Source organism: Dermatophagoides pteronyssinus, unplaced genomic scaffold, assembly GCF_027571235.1.
Source record: "Dermatophagoides pteronyssinus isolate colony J.1.1.1.1 unplaced genomic scaffold, Derpt_VIB-CSIC_2022.12 sq0001, whole genome shotgun sequence".
In the NCBI taxonomy this organism is placed as follows: Eukaryota; Metazoa; Arthropoda; class Arachnida; order Sarcoptiformes; family Pyroglyphidae; genus Dermatophagoides; species Dermatophagoides pteronyssinus.
In genome coordinates, this window is record NW_027461525.1 from 5,348,495 (window position 1) to 5,363,313 (window position 14,819).

Genomic DNA, 14,819 nt, shown 5'->3' on the forward strand with positions numbered 1-14,819 from the left:
TTCGAATGTTTCGAGAGAGAGAGAATGAAAGAATGAGCGGAAAGAAAGAATTCGTTCGAAACGTATTTGCGCATTACGATCGAATTTTTCCTTTTTTCTTTCGTTCGATTTTCGAACACAAAAAATTTCAGTCAAAAATTTTTTTTTTTCAAAAATTTTTAAAAAATTTTTATTTCAATTTGATTTTATTTAAATTTTAAAAAATTATTATTATTATTATTATTATTATTTCTTCTTCTTCTTCTTCGTAAACATTACAAACACACAAAAACCCTCAAACACCAAAAAAAACAAAACGACAACAACGATAAATCACTCAAATCTTTGTTTATATTATAAAATAATTGATAATTAAAAATGTTTGTTGATATTTATTTTGAACAAAAACAAAATCTGTGTTTTTAAAAATTTCTTCATCGAAAAAAAGATCTCCTTTTGGGTCATTGTGGTCATTGGATTTTCCGCCGAATTATCTTGTTGTTGTATCTTCCATCATTCAAATTCGAATCAAATGAACGCATGTTCCGAAGGCCGGTTTTTTTTTCTCATTTCTTCGTTCGGCTAAAGATATATTCATTGAATGGTGTGTGTGTGGTTGTGATTCGAAGACTTACGGTCTATACCACGAAATTTTGTGGTGGTGGCTGTGATGGGTGCACAATTACAAACTAAAGATAGGGATATCTATTGGGGAATCTGTATGTCTTCATCTCTTCAATCATATATATAGAGAGAGAGAGAACGAAGAACTAGAAAAATTGGTGGCAAAAAAAAAGACCCAGATGAGTGTTTTAGTGTTAGTATTTGTTTTGATTTGATTTCGGTCTTCAAGTTCATGACTGGATGTTTCGCGTTTTTTTTTAAAACAAGGGATTCTTCATTCATTCAGAATCACTGTTTGGCGGTTATGTAAACAAAATCAGAATCCAGAGAATTCTTGCCAAAAACCAAATCACCCTACACCCAAATGATTTTATTTTGTTGATTTTCTTTACTTCGGGTGTGTTTTTTTGTTTATATTAATATATTTATTCGTGGCCAAAATTTTGTTGAAAACAACCAAAGAAAGAAATGGCCAACAATCACCAATCAATAATGATGTCGACAAATTCTGAACGGACATTATCATCAGCAACAACAACAGCAACAAACAGACAAAATTCTGCAACAAAAATGAAAAAAATGGATAAGAATGACCATCATCAGCAACCTGTAAATATTGTAATTAATTTTTTAGATGAATCAAAAACTGTTTTTCAAATTCATGTAAGTTTCTTCTTCTTTTTCCAATTTGAAATATGGAATTGTTGATAATGATTTTTTCAATCAATGATCAAAAATTAGCAAAAAGCATTGGCCAAAGATCTATTCTATCAAGTTTGTGAATCATTAAATCTAATTGAATTGGATTATTTTGGCCTCGAATATTATGATAATAATCTAATACAATATTGGCTGGATCTTGAACGACCAATCAATCGACAAATGTCACTTTCAATGAATAATTTAAATATGAATTTTGCTGTAAAATTCTATACAATCGAACCATCCAAATTGGAAGATGAACTGACAAGGTAAACGATACGATTTTTGCTAATATTTTTGCATTCTCATCAAATCTTTTTTTCCCTTATAACAGATATTTATTTGCATTACAAGTGAAAAAAGATTTATCATCAGGTGATCTTGTTTCGAATGATAATACAGCTGCATTATTATCAGCATATATTATACAGGCTGAATGTGGTGATTTCAATACAATTGATTATCCTGATTATCATTATATTTCACAATTTAAATTAATACCAAATCAAGATGATGATTTTCAATTAAAAGTAATGGAAAATCATAAACAATTAATGTATGTTTTGTTTTGTTTATCCAAAAAATTTTTTTAAATGAATTTTTTTCAAACCAAGTGGCCTATCACCGGCTGAAGCTGATTTACAATTTTTAGAAATTGCCAAAGATTTAGAAATGTATGGTGTAAAATTATCATCAGTAAAAGATCATGAAGGTGTACCATTAAATTTGGCTGTCGTACATTATGGTATATTAATATTTCAAAATTATACAAAAGTTAATACGTTTGATTGGCTGAAAATACGTAAATTAAGTTTTAAACGTAAAAGATTTTTTATTAAATTACATCAAGAGGTAATTATGGTGATTTTCATATCTGTTTTCAAATGAATAAAATTCATTTTATATTTCTCAAAATAATTAGGAATTTTTCGGCGATGTATTGGAATTTGTATTTCAACATCGTAATGAATGTAAAAATTTTTGGAAAAAATGCATTGAACAGCATTCATTTTTTAAATGTATTGAAATTAAACAAAAAACTAGGAAGAAAATTCGTATATTTAGTCACGGGTCTTCGTTTAGGTAATTTTATTTTTCCGATTTGAACATTTTTTCTCGAATCAAAATTCATTCAATTATCCTAAAACAGATATACTGGACGTACACAGCAACAAATTTCCGAATTTATTAAATCAAACAATCAAGCCATTCAACAACGACCATCATTTCAAAGGTAATTCTTGGTTTTTTTGTTTTGTTTTTACGGAAAATGATTAATCCATTGATATACTTAACCCTTATAGATCGAATAGCATGAAATTTAATAGCCTACAAAAAGATTATTATCATGTCAACGATAATCATCATCACCGTAATGAAAATGGTTCATTAGTGAATGAAACAAATGGTGGAACAATAACCACCAAGACCACCGCTATACCAGCAACAACAACAATCCATAATCATAATAATTATCATAAAAGTTGTGATACAATCGATAAACAATCATCAGGTTTGAATTATTATTCATTACATTCAATATTATCATATGTAGCTGAAAATCGTTGTCTTTCCTCTTCTTCTGCTGCTGCGGCTGCTTCTGCTGCAGCGGCAGCCTCCGGTGCTAATAACAAATCTTATAATCTGCATGATACAATTACAAAACAAAAATCCAAAAAATTAACAACTACAACAACAAATGATCAATATTATAAATATAATCAAAATTATTTGGCTAGTCTACGATTACAGCGGCAATTATATTTGGCAATTAGATTTTCATTCGGTAAAAATCATCGAAATCATCATCATACGACAATTAAAAAATCAAATTTACAAAATAAAACAACAAACAAAAAATTTATTCTTGTTAAAAATCTACCTTATTTACAAAATTATTATCATCATGATGATAGTATTGATGATCCATTATGGAAATTTTTACAGGATAATTTTCAATTACAAAATCATTTATATTTATTATTTCATAATCAAACAAAAAAATTATTATTTATAAAAGATGATAGCGATATATCGATAAATATATTATTAAATAATTTATTAGAAAGTTTTAAATTAGATTTTAAACAATATAATTTTCAATTAAATATTGATGATTATTATGATCGACAATCGTCATCAACAACAGCAACAAAGTCAAAAACCGGTGATAATCGTTCGATTCAAGATCACATACTTGATTCCTATCTAAATTCATTTAAATTATTTTAAACCAGTAAATCTCACCCTGTACTTTTCCTGTGTTCTTTGATATCTCTATTTCACTTTCATTAACCAAATTTGAAAACTGTCTTTTTTCTGTTTAAAAATTGTTTTGTAAAAACTAATTTTCAATAATTTTATTCTGTTCTTTTAAAATAAAACTTTGCTTTTTTCCTGCTCTAAAATCTGTCTGTCTGTCAATGTTTTTGTTTTCCGGGTGATAAAATTTCCTTGTTGAATAATTTTGAAGCACTAATTTTTTTTTTGTTTGTATTTTCAACCGAAACAACAAAAGTATTTCTCAATGTTCAAGATGATGATCAACAACAGCAACAATCATTTATCGATTCATTTCATCAAACATTAAATCTTTCAACGGTTAATCTGAATTCTACGTTAGAATTTCGTGGATTTGTAAGTTTTTGTCTGTTTACCGAAAATAATTTTCAACCATTTTGTCCGAAATCTCTGTAGAAACGTCGTATGAATCAAGATTATTATGTATTTCGTGATCTGGTAATGTCCGAACGAACTTTTCTTAAAGATTTAGAATCAATGCGTGATGTAAGTGTATTTCAAGTGTGAATCGAATTGAAGAAAAAAATTTTTAAATTAAATTTTTTCCCAGTGGTTTCGAAACGATGTATCAAAAGAACCATCACGTTCAGCCGAAATGTTATCATTATTATTAAATGTATCCGAACCATTGATTGATTTTCATGAAAAATTTTTACACGATGTTGAATATTTACTTTTTATCTGGTAAGTTTTGTTTTGTTTTGTTTTTCATTTCAGTCAGTCAAATTCTTATTGTCAAACCAAAACAAGGGACAAGAATGGATTCGATTCATTGCCACCACTAAGTACTGTTTTGAATGAAATTCTTAAATGGATGTCGGTAAGTTTTTCTGGTTAATCTTTGATGATTCAATCGATAATCAATGAATTTTTATCTTCCAAAAGCATTATGAACAAATAATCGAACGTTTACCATTCATAATGGAACGTATTAATCAGAATTTTTGTACAAATAAAGATTTTGAACAAATTTGTCGTGAATTTGAAACAAAAAAAGGTTGCTATCTACCATATACATCATTTCTATTGAAACCGGCATTTCATCTAATATTTTATGCTAAAATTATTCAAAGTAAGCAACAAACAAAACAACAAATATTTATCATTCTGAATGTTTTGTTTTTTCCACAGAACTAATCGATTGTTATTGCGCAAATCATTGTGATTATTTAAATTTAAAACGTAAGCGATTTTTTACTTGCTTAAAAATCCATTGATAATAATGTGATTTTTACCATAGGCCTTGTTGAACAGCTTAATAATTTCAATCATGAATATTCAAATACATTGGATTCATTGGTATGTTTGATTTTTGATGAAATTGGAAAAATATTCAATGATTTTTTCGCCACTTTTTTTCTCTCACAGATAAATTTAGTCATATTGATCGAATTACAAAGAGATATTGCCGGTTTTGTTAATATTGTTCAATCGGGAAGGGTAATAATAAAATGATTTGATTTTGGATTTTGCGTAATGTTTTTGTGTAATGTCTTTTCCCCGAACAGAGATTTATACGTGAAGGATGTTTGATGAAATTATCCAAAAAAGGATTTCAACAACGTCTATTTTTTCTGGTTTGTTTTTGATTTTTGATTTGAAACAAAAATTTCAAATAAAAAATAACTTTCTCCCCCTCCAAAAAAAACACAGTTTTCCGATCTATTAATCTATGCTAGTCGTACAACATATATAAATTTTCAATTTAAAATTCATGGCTATTTTTCATTATATAATGTTTTTGTTGAAGAAACTGAATCGAAATTTGGTCAAACATATTGTTTTACTATTTATGTTGGTAATAAGATACTTATTTTAGCTGCCAGGTATGTTTATAGTAACAACCGAAAAACCTTTTTCACAGCTAAAAACTTTTTAATTTTGCTTTTCAAGCACGGAATCTGACCGCCAATCATGGATACGGGCAATCAAAGAATCGGCAATTGCACAACAACAACAACAACAAAACAATAATAATTCATTAATATCAACAAATCAATCATTACCATCGAATGATTTATTGGATAAAATTGATTCAGCATTGAATGAACATTGGAAAAATTTGAATGATGCGACCACTAATACAGCAATTTCAACGATGAATAACGGTAATAATGGCGATGATAATCAACAATTTAGTATCGATAACATACAACAACAACAACAACAACAATCACGTTCAAATACAATTATACATGTTTGTTGGCAACGTAATTGTACAATAACAAATATTGATTATCGTTATGCATTAACAATATCATTTAGTGGTTATTTATTAAGAAAATTTAAAAATAGTAGTGGTTGGCAAAAACTTTGGGTTGAATTTACACATTTTTGTTTATTTTTTTATAAAACGGCCGAGGTAAGTTTGACCATTTGTATAGTATTGATGATGATGATGATGGAAAAACATTGAATTTTTTTTTTTTTGAATTACTTTACAGGATAATTATCCATTAGCAAGTTTACCTGTAATCGGTTATACAGTATCAATACCATTAGATGCTGATAATATGAGTAAAAATTATGTTTTTAAATTACAATTTAAAAAACATGTTTATTTTTTTCGTGCCGAAAGTGAATATTCATTTAATAAATGGATGGAAGTGATAAAAAAATCAACAAGTATAATACCATCATCAACAACATTACCACCACCACCATTAACGATTACAACATTACAACAATAATAATAATAATAATTTGGATTAACCAATGTAAATTGTAAAAAAAATTTATTTATTTTTTTGTAAAGTAAAAAAGTAATAAAATATTTTTAAAAGTAAAAAAAACGTCGTTCCCTTGGTTTTTTCCCACTACACTCCCCCTCTCTCGAAAAGAATATTCTGTTTCTAATAATAACAACAAAAAATTGACCAAAATGACATTCAAAAAAGATTCAGGAATTTTTTTCTGTTTTGTTTGTCTGAAACATTTATTTCCTGAATGTGAAAAAAATGGGAAAAAATATTTTCGTTGTCATTGGATACACACTCACATATGATCTGATTACACACCCGGTTACTCTATTTGTCGATCTTAATTTTTTTTCTGTTCTTCTTTTCACGATATTTTTCCCGTCCACTGATCGAATCAGGAATATTCATTTCTTTCTTTATGGTCGCGCTGTATAACTGGCTCAATATTTGGCCAATGAAAAAAAAACCAAATTCTGGTGGTTTTTTCTTCCATTCGATTCTTTTCCTGGATCGATTCCCAAACACACACACTAATAGGGTGGATTCTTTCAAATTTTTTTTTTAATTTCCTATGCTACTCCTACGGTGTACACGGCAATTTTCTATATAAAAAAAAACCCAGAATACACACACTGAGAGAAAACAAACAAAAATGAAAATCATGATGATGATGATCATCATCAACAACAACAACATTTTCTTTGGTAACCATATGACACAAAAAAATAACTGTGTGTGTACATTACACTGATGATAATAGGATATCTCCACCAAACAAACAACGCACTGAACATACTGGCAACCAAAAAATGTTTGTTATTTGATTTCTTTTTTTTTTGGTGGTTGGATACGACAATGACGATGACGACAACGTGCAATAATAATAATAATAATGATCGACAACAACGACGACGACGATAAATCTAACCAACCACCAAAACCATACAACAATAAAATACACAGCAAACCCAAAACACACTGCTAACACCAACCACATACACACACACAGGATACCAGGATACCAAAGATATCTTTCAACCTAGAAAAAAACCATATTTTTTTTCTGGCTGTTTTGAGTATCATCAATGACAACAACAACAACAACAACAACGAGCAATCAATGAAAATAATAATAAATTTTTTGAAATGAAAAAAAACACAACATCGTTCGTTCGTTCGTTGTTGGTTAATCGTTCATCACCATTTGGTTGATATTATTAATTAAATTTCATTGAGAAAAAATTTACCCATATGAATATTGATGATGATGATAATAAATGATTTTGTTGTTGGTGCAAAGTGTTAAAAAAAGAATCATCATTTAACAGAATTTATGAACGTTTTAGATAGAATATTCTTGTTTTTCTTCTTGATGTGATAATTATTGCAATTCTTGTGTCTTTACATCGTTTTTTTCTGTTTTTGCTGTTTTTGTGTGATATTGCTCAATTGCACAGCTGTAAATTTTCGAGTTTTCAACTTTGTAACACGTATATCGGTGAAACATTTTGCTTCCAATAATGACGATGATGATAGTTTGCTAAAAATATCAACAACACCGGATATCAAAAAAATCAAAAGTTCAAAGTGCCTTTTGTTTTTGTTTTTTGTTGTACACTCTGACCGATTCGAAGGGTAAGATTGATGATAATCGATACAATCGATTATTTTTGTTTTTTTTTTGAATTTTGGCATGGCTTTTTTTTCATCAATAAATCTTTTTTGGCTAAAATTGGCTGTCGTTATTTTTTTTTCATTCTTGATATGGCTGCTTTTTTCCCCACTTAGAAGAGAAGAAAAAATACCATGACGACAATGATAAAAACAACCACAAATAAATGGAAGAAGGACATATGTTCCAAAATGGAAAAGAAAACATACTTTTCTGGAAAAATATTGATTTTTTTTGCCAATCAATCGATCAATCGATGTCAATTAACAAAAACCAAATAATGGATTGAATCGATCTGAAGATTCGATTGACTGAACTGAATCGTCATTCTGTTTTTTGTTGTTTTTCCATTAGGTTCGATTCTTTTTTCCCCACATTGATTTCCGACCTTAAAAACAAATTAGGAAATTTTTCATTTTTTCTTCTTCATTATCCAAACACAAAAATTATAACAAGAAAAAAGTGTTTAGTTTGATTTAATTGATAGGCGGTGGTGATCCTGTTGTTGTTGTTGTCAAGATGATCATCATCTTACCAGATAATCAGAAATATGCTGAGTAGTCTTCTTTAATATCTTCTTCTTTTTCTTGGAAAATAGAGGAATCTATAATAAGTGCAAAATAAATAAAAATGAAAATCTAAATATACACCCGGGCCATCATCATCATGATCATATCGATGATAATCTACAACAACAAACGATTATTATTATTATTATGGATGATGAATATAAACAAACATTTTGAACATTACCATTATCCACAGAGCTCCAATATTCTTTGAAGCTTTTCTTTCTTTCTTGTTACATTTGATGATTCGTTTAACATGTGAAAATTTTTTTTGGTTTGTTTGGTTGGGTGTGTTTTATAATTAGTTCGGAGATTTATATATTTTGGTTTGTATACAAATGGCAAACATTTTTTTTGCTGCTCGTTTTTTTTTGTTGTTCTGGGCTGGTTGAAATATGTTTATTATTTCACAAAAAAAAAAATTTTCGCCTGTCAAATTGTGTTGAATCCACACACATATAATACACGCACAAAACATTCACTCAGTATGCAATTCCAATATACAAACATTTGCATCAACAAAAAAAAAGATCATTTTCAAAAACATAAACTTTGTTGATGTCGATGTTGATGATGTTTGCCAAAAATAACAACAACAACGACACTAACTCACGTCAAACGATAGGAAAAGTTGAAGAATTTTTCTTCATCCACAGTTAAGATTAACAAAACGAAAGAAAATCTAAACAAAAATTTTAAAATTTTTCATTTTAAATTCTGTTTTTTTTCATTTCATTTTGGTTAATCGTCAAACACGAATCTCGCATTCGAAAAATATAAAAGATTCGATTCGTTTTGCGTTTGCGCAAATCGAACCAAAAAAAAAAAAAAAAACATTCGAAACAACCAAAAAGATTCGAATCATTTATCAATTTTTTTTTCTTCGAAATTCTTGCCAAAAATTTTTTTTTCTTTCAAAATTTCATTTTAAATGTAAAAAGAAAAAAAAATAACAGAAAATTTTAAATAATTTTTCTTCCTTTTCTTTTTTCTTTTCATTCAAACTGCAAAATTATCACATTTTAAATTCTTTATCACCAATTTCGCCTGCTGCTGCTACTGCTGATTGTTATGCTGAAATCGTAAATTTTGAATTGATTCTTGCATCCCCTCGAAAAACTAAAAAAAAATCTAGTAATGTGTGTCTTGCCTAATTTTTATCATTATCACTATTATTATTGCCTATAATTCTTGCCTATAAACAACATCAAACAACAACAACAACTTTGCCTATATTGCTAGAATAATTGCTGTGTTAAAAAATATATTTATTTACAAATCGTTGAAAAAAAATAAGAATCGTTTTTATTGCTTCGTTTTATTTTTCTGCTGTTGTTGTTGTTGCACCAAATAAAAAACTTGAATAATTATTTAATACATCAATCATCAATGTTCATCATAATCATCATCATCATCATCAACAACAAGAATCGAAATTCAATTCTCTGATTTTCTTTGGGGCGAAAATCGGTGAAAAAAAACAGACAAGAATTTTTTTTTGAAAAATCAACATCAACAATCATTCAGCAAGCCAAAAAAGAAAACGACGAAGAAGAACCGCTACTTTTTTTTTGCTTTGAAACAATTTTGCTATTGCTGCCGCTGCTGCTGATTGCCTACTTGATTGCCTTGTTTTAAAGCCTGTCCAAAGAAAGTTAAATTGTTTTTGAAGCATCAAAGAAAAAGATTTTTTCAATCATCGCACTCACACAAAGATTGCTATCATCCATCTAGACACACACACACACACATCTAATCGCTACCGCAAATTAAGAATTTTCTTTTCATGAATTTTGTTTTTTGTTGAAAAATTTAAAAGAATTTTTTTTTTACTTTTTTCTTTTTTTCTTCCGAATTCTTCTTTCGTTGAACGTCCAAAATACACGGTGTTTTTGTGTGTGATCTTCGTGTGTGTGTTTAATTGTGATTTGTGTGCATTTCCCCTCCAATTTACTGTGTGCATTTTGATCGACAAACAAAATCAATTTTTCATTAAATTCTTCCAATAATCAAATCAAAATCAATCATGTCATTACATGTAAATCCATTGTTAAATGTAAAAGATTCACGTTGGTTACAATTAGAAGTTTGTCGTGAATTTCAACGAAATAAATGTACACGTTCCGATTCGGAATGTAAATTTGCACATCCAGGTACGAATGTTGAAATACAAAATGGACGTGTTATTGCCTGTTATGATTCGATAAAGGTAAGGATTTGAGATTTTTTTTTCTTTTCTGAAATTTTCTTCCAATTGATTAATTAATTTGATCCACATTTTTATTAAATAATAAGGGACGATGTAATCGTGAAAAGCCACCATGTAAATATTTTCATCCACCTAAACATTTAAAAGAACAATTAATAATTAATGGTAAAAATCATTTGGCCTTAAAAAATGCCTTATTACATCATCAAGTGCCATTTCAAACAGTTCTTACTGGTCAATTACCAATGGTAAGTTGTTTTTTTTCTCCTTTTTTTTATTTTGTTTCGTAGTCGTTTTAAAATTCTACAAAAAAAAACAAGCAGAACAAAACGAAACTAAATATTTATGTTGTTGTTGTTGTTGTAAAGAATTTGAATCGTTTTTCTTCCAGTTCTTTTGGGGTTATTTATTTATTCTCGCGTTAACGATCCGATTACGTTAGTCAAGTTTTTTTTAAAAAAGAAGAAGAATTTCCCTTAAAATTGCTTTACCGCTTTAAATATACATAACACTAAGATGATCTTCATCTGTTTGATGGTTATCATCATTAGTTTTGAGTATATAATAAATACATTTGACATCAAGATGACAACATTTGTGCATGAAAATTAATTACCATCCAAACAAAATAAATAAATAAACTGAACTGAACTGACATAAAATGACTTTGCAAACATCATTTTTTTTGGATTGCATGAATTTGAATGCTCGATATATATAGGTTTTTATTTTCAAGAATGATTTTTTTCCTGTCTTTAATTAATCATTGCTTTTTGCTCTTTTTTCGTTTTAAATTTTGCATCACTTTTTAAAAATATTTATTTTCTTTCAAATAATCCAAATAATGCAAACAAAAAAAAAGGTTTGAAAACTATTGGCAAAGAATTTTTTTTGTTGTTGTTGAATTCTTACCAAAATAAACCACTTTTCAAATGTTTATTTTGATTTAAATTCTATGAAATGAAAGAAATCAATAAATTTGCTTGCTTGCTTGCTTTCTAATTTTCATTTCAAAGCTAAATTCTACAAATCATGATAATGGTGATGTTTTCTTATGATTCTTTCATGTTATTTTCTTTACTTTTTTTTTCTTTTTTGCATGTTTTTTGTCAAAATCCATAACAATAATATAATGCATTGGTTAGGTTGGTTCGATTGCATCATCTAACCTGTTGAATGCATATCAAAGAACAAATCTTTTCAATCAACAACAACAACAACATCCGCAACCATTTTCAACAACAATACCCGTTCCTCATAATAATATTTCATCATCATTGATGATCAATGGCTCTGCCGCTAATATTAATAATAATAATAATCCAATGGCTGCTTTTACAAATGCTTCACAATTGAATGGTTCATTGATAATACCTAATTGTACTTTATCAGCAAAGGTAAGCTGTAGAATGTCTGTAGAATGTTTGCCTGGTGAATGAATATTCTTGACTTTTATGATTGATTTTAGTGTTATAATAGAATAATCACTATTACTATTCACTCCATTTACCATTATCAATTTGTATTGATTTTTTTTTAATTCAACAATGGCCATTTTTTTTTGATTCATCTTAGGCACCGAATCCTTATCTGTCAAATTTATCCGCAATAGCTGCCGCTTCATCTGCTGCTTATGGAGCTTATACGACAACACCAGCTGCGGCTGCTGCTGCTGCCGCTGCTATGTTGATGGCACCCGATCAATTTGGATCGTATGGTTCGTTAACATCACCGCCACCACCGCCTCAACAACAACAACAACAAATTTCAACATCAACGACAACAGCAACAACATCATCTTCATCAAATAATAATAATCATATGATTACAATGAATAATGTGAATGCAAATAAAATTCGTGCTGCTGCGGCTGCTGCTGCTGCTTGTGCAGCAGCCGCTTCAACTTCTTCCGGTGTTAATGGTGGTAGTGGTGTTGATTCACAGAATGGTACGGCAACTAATAATACTGCTTCGCTCGAGGTACGAATTTATCGGTGTCATTGAAAAATAACTAAAATCAAAACTTATTCCTGAATCAAATGAAATTAATTTTGATCTATTTTTTCTTTTTCATTTTTTTAATTTCATGATTATTCATCGAATGATATATGAAACCTTCGTCTGAAACAAAAACAAAAAAAATTTCTTTGGATTCACCTTATTATTGTTTTGAAAAAAAATTGCTTTGTAAATGCTTTGAATAATGATTTGTATGGCTTTCGACGGCGGATGGACGAATCTTTTTTTTTTTATTTTATTTCGATGTTTATGTTTTGTCTGATTAATAAAGCCATCGCCGACACATGTATTGACGACCGATGTTAATGCTTCAACAATCAATCATGCTGCTGCTGCTGCGGCGGCTGTAGCTAATATTGCAGCTGTAGCTGCTGTTGCTAATACTGGACGTAAACGTACACGTGAATCAAATGATGAATTATTAATGGTCTCATTTTTCAAAAAATTTTATTTAATTTTTTAATCCATTTTTCTAATTAACGTCATTTTTTTCTTTTTTTCCAACCCAAACAGCAAATAAGCGGTGCATATCCAATGACAAAACGAACAGCATTGGATAAGAATGGTACACCATCATTATTTCATCATCATAATATTGGCCACCATCAATTAGCACCATTATCATTGACGCATCCAAATTCAACTGCAGCAGCGGCAGCTGCATATGCTGCGGCAGCTAATAATCATCATCATCATTATCATCAACAACCACAGCATTTACAGTATCCACAACATCAAGCATTTGCAATGCCACAACCATTGGTTCCTTTATCTTGTAAGTTTTTTTTTCAATTCATCATGTTGGGGAGATCTTATTTCATCACTAATGACCAATATCTTTTGTTTTTGTTTTTGCAGTTTATTTTCCTCTTCTGAATCAAGCAAATCAGATTCCTCGTTATTAGAGAATTTTCAATCAACAATAAACAGAATTACTTAAACAGAATTCTTTCATTTATCAAGATTTATAATTGACTTTTGAATTTTTTTTATTTTCTTCACTTTCTTTCTGTCTCGAATTATTATTGTGTACTTTCTCTGAATCTCAAACAAGAGAGAGAGTGAGGAAGATGTCCAAGTATTTTGCATTTGGTTTTTGTCTATGTTCATTTTTTTTCGCTGTTGGATCGATTCAGAAATTTTTTTTCAAGTTTTCAAAAACACCAACACATTTCAAGAATCGATTTTTTTTCTGATGTTTGTACATTGTGAAACCTGTGCATTTTTTCAAATTTTTATTTAAACAAAAAAAAAATTCAACACACACACACTTCAAGACAAACCACGAAAAATCAATTTAAAGTCACCATCATCATCATCATCATTGCAACGTTCATTGTTCTGTTTTTACTGTGATATTTTTCAATTAATTAATATAATTAATTCTGAAAAACAATGAAAACTTAAAAATGAAAAATATTTTCTCATCACACACACACACAAACATAATCACCTTCATTTTTCATCACATCTCACAAACCGTCATTCGAATATTTAAGAAAAAAAAATTGTCACGAAAATGGAAGCCTATTATAAAAGAATATTCTAGTCCAATGATGAATCCTGGATATAAAAAACACAACATGCCTTATATATTTTTTATATGAAAACAACAACAACAACAACAGCAAAAAATTTATGTAACAAACAATTATTCAGTCATAAAGTTATTGTTTTTCTAGTCTTTTTTCACCCAAAACACACACACACCTCAACGATTCACCTAAAATGATTGATGATTAAGAAAAAGATGCCTTCTTCTCAATGTTAATGTTGTTCAATGATGAAGGAAAAAACAGCCTACCGAATTTTCTTTGGTCACTTATTGATCTTTTTTTTTTTGGTTATTCAAAAACTCGATAATTGTATTTTGTTATTTCGACATTTTTTTGTTTTCTCAATGATGATAATAAAATTAAAAACAAAATTAAAAATTTTAAAATTGAAAAAATTTTTTCCATAAATTCGCTTTGGTCTGGTTCATAATTCGAAAATTCGAACGTTTTTTTGAATGTTCGATTGACGCATGCGCATTTTGGAAATTC

The 14,819-nt window shown here is 28.8% G+C and overlaps 2 protein-coding genes and 1 long non-coding RNA gene across 6 annotated transcripts; 2 read left to right on the forward strand and 1 right to left on the reverse strand.

Moving 5' to 3' along the window:
• The first annotated feature begins 573 nt into the window (after window positions 1-573).
• Window positions 574-6,369, forward strand: Cdep (Chondrocyte-derived ezrin-like domain containing protein). Its single transcript, XM_075819818.1, has 19 exons — window positions 574-1,266; window positions 1,345-1,574; window positions 1,640-1,861; window positions 1,920-2,157; window positions 2,228-2,388; window positions 2,456-2,539; window positions 2,610-2,818; window positions 3,824-3,942; window positions 4,003-4,092; window positions 4,157-4,290; window positions 4,357-4,426; window positions 4,492-4,678; window positions 4,738-4,788; window positions 4,847-4,905; window positions 4,975-5,046; window positions 5,115-5,183; window positions 5,260-5,432; window positions 5,500-5,968; window positions 6,051-6,369. Exons 1-19 carry the CDS (start codon window positions 1,072-1,074, stop codon window positions 6,294-6,296), a joined length of 3,078 nt encoding a protein of 1,025 aa, XP_075675933.1. The 5' UTR covers window positions 574-1,071; the 3' UTR covers window positions 6,297-6,369.
• On the reverse strand, window positions 5,259-9,015 carry LOC142644960 (uncharacterized). 2 transcript variants are annotated; one of them, XR_012846174.1, is made up of 3 exons: window positions 8,731-9,015; window positions 8,187-8,663; window positions 5,259-8,088 (listed from the first exon to the last, which is right to left on the reverse strand). It is a non-coding gene; the product is annotated as an uncharacterized LOC142644960 (long non-coding RNA). The 2 variants fall into 2 exon arrangements; XR_012846173.1 differs by having other exon boundaries at window positions 5,259-8,663.
• LOC113790323 (uncharacterized) lies at window positions 6,985-14,688 on the forward strand. 3 transcript variants are annotated; one of them, XM_075819823.1, is made up of 8 exons: window positions 6,985-7,940; window positions 9,682-10,755; window positions 10,842-11,003; window positions 11,901-12,152; window positions 12,331-12,735; window positions 13,046-13,201; window positions 13,288-13,549; window positions 13,633-14,688. In XM_075819823.1, exons 2-8 carry the CDS (start codon window positions 10,573-10,575, stop codon window positions 13,677-13,679), a joined length of 1,467 nt encoding a protein of 488 aa, XP_075675938.1. In that variant the 5' UTR covers window positions 6,985-7,940; window positions 9,682-10,572; the 3' UTR covers window positions 13,680-14,688. The 3 variants fall into 3 exon arrangements, with proteins under 3 accessions (XP_075675938.1, XP_075675935.1, XP_075675944.1); XM_075819820.1 differs by lacking the exon at window positions 6,985-7,940 and adding an exon at window positions 9,029-9,201 and having other exon boundaries at window positions 10,610-10,755; XM_075819829.1 differs by lacking the exons at window positions 6,985-7,940; window positions 11,901-12,152 and adding an exon at window positions 9,032-9,201 and having other exon boundaries at window positions 10,610-10,755.
• Window positions 14,689-14,819: the final 131 nt, after the last annotated feature.

Excerpts from the sequence above, each read along its gene's own strand:
- LOC113790323 (XM_075819820.1), top strand. The coding sequence starts at position 9,105 with ATGTCGATGTTGATGATGTTTGCCAAAAATAACAACAACAACGACACT. Across the intron at positions 9,202-10,609 it reads AGAATTTTTCTTCATCCACA|ATTCACGTTGGTTACAATTA; the intron begins GTTAAGATTAAC and ends TAAATGTAAAAG. Across the intron at positions 13,202-13,287 it reads CAAATGATGAATTATTAATG|CAAATAAGCGGTGCATATCC; the intron begins GTCTCATTTTTC and ends CAACCCAAACAG.
- Cdep (XM_075819818.1), top strand. The coding sequence starts at position 1,072 with ATGGCCAACAATCACCAATCAATAATGATGTCGACAAATTCTGAACGG. Across the intron at positions 2,540-2,609 it reads CAACGACCATCATTTCAAAG|ATCGAATAGCATGAAATTTA; the intron begins GTAATTCTTGGT and ends TAACCCTTATAG. Across the intron at positions 2,819-3,823 it reads AATCGATAAACAATCATCAG|TATTTCTCAATGTTCAAGAT; the intron begins GTTTGAATTATT and ends AAACAACAAAAG.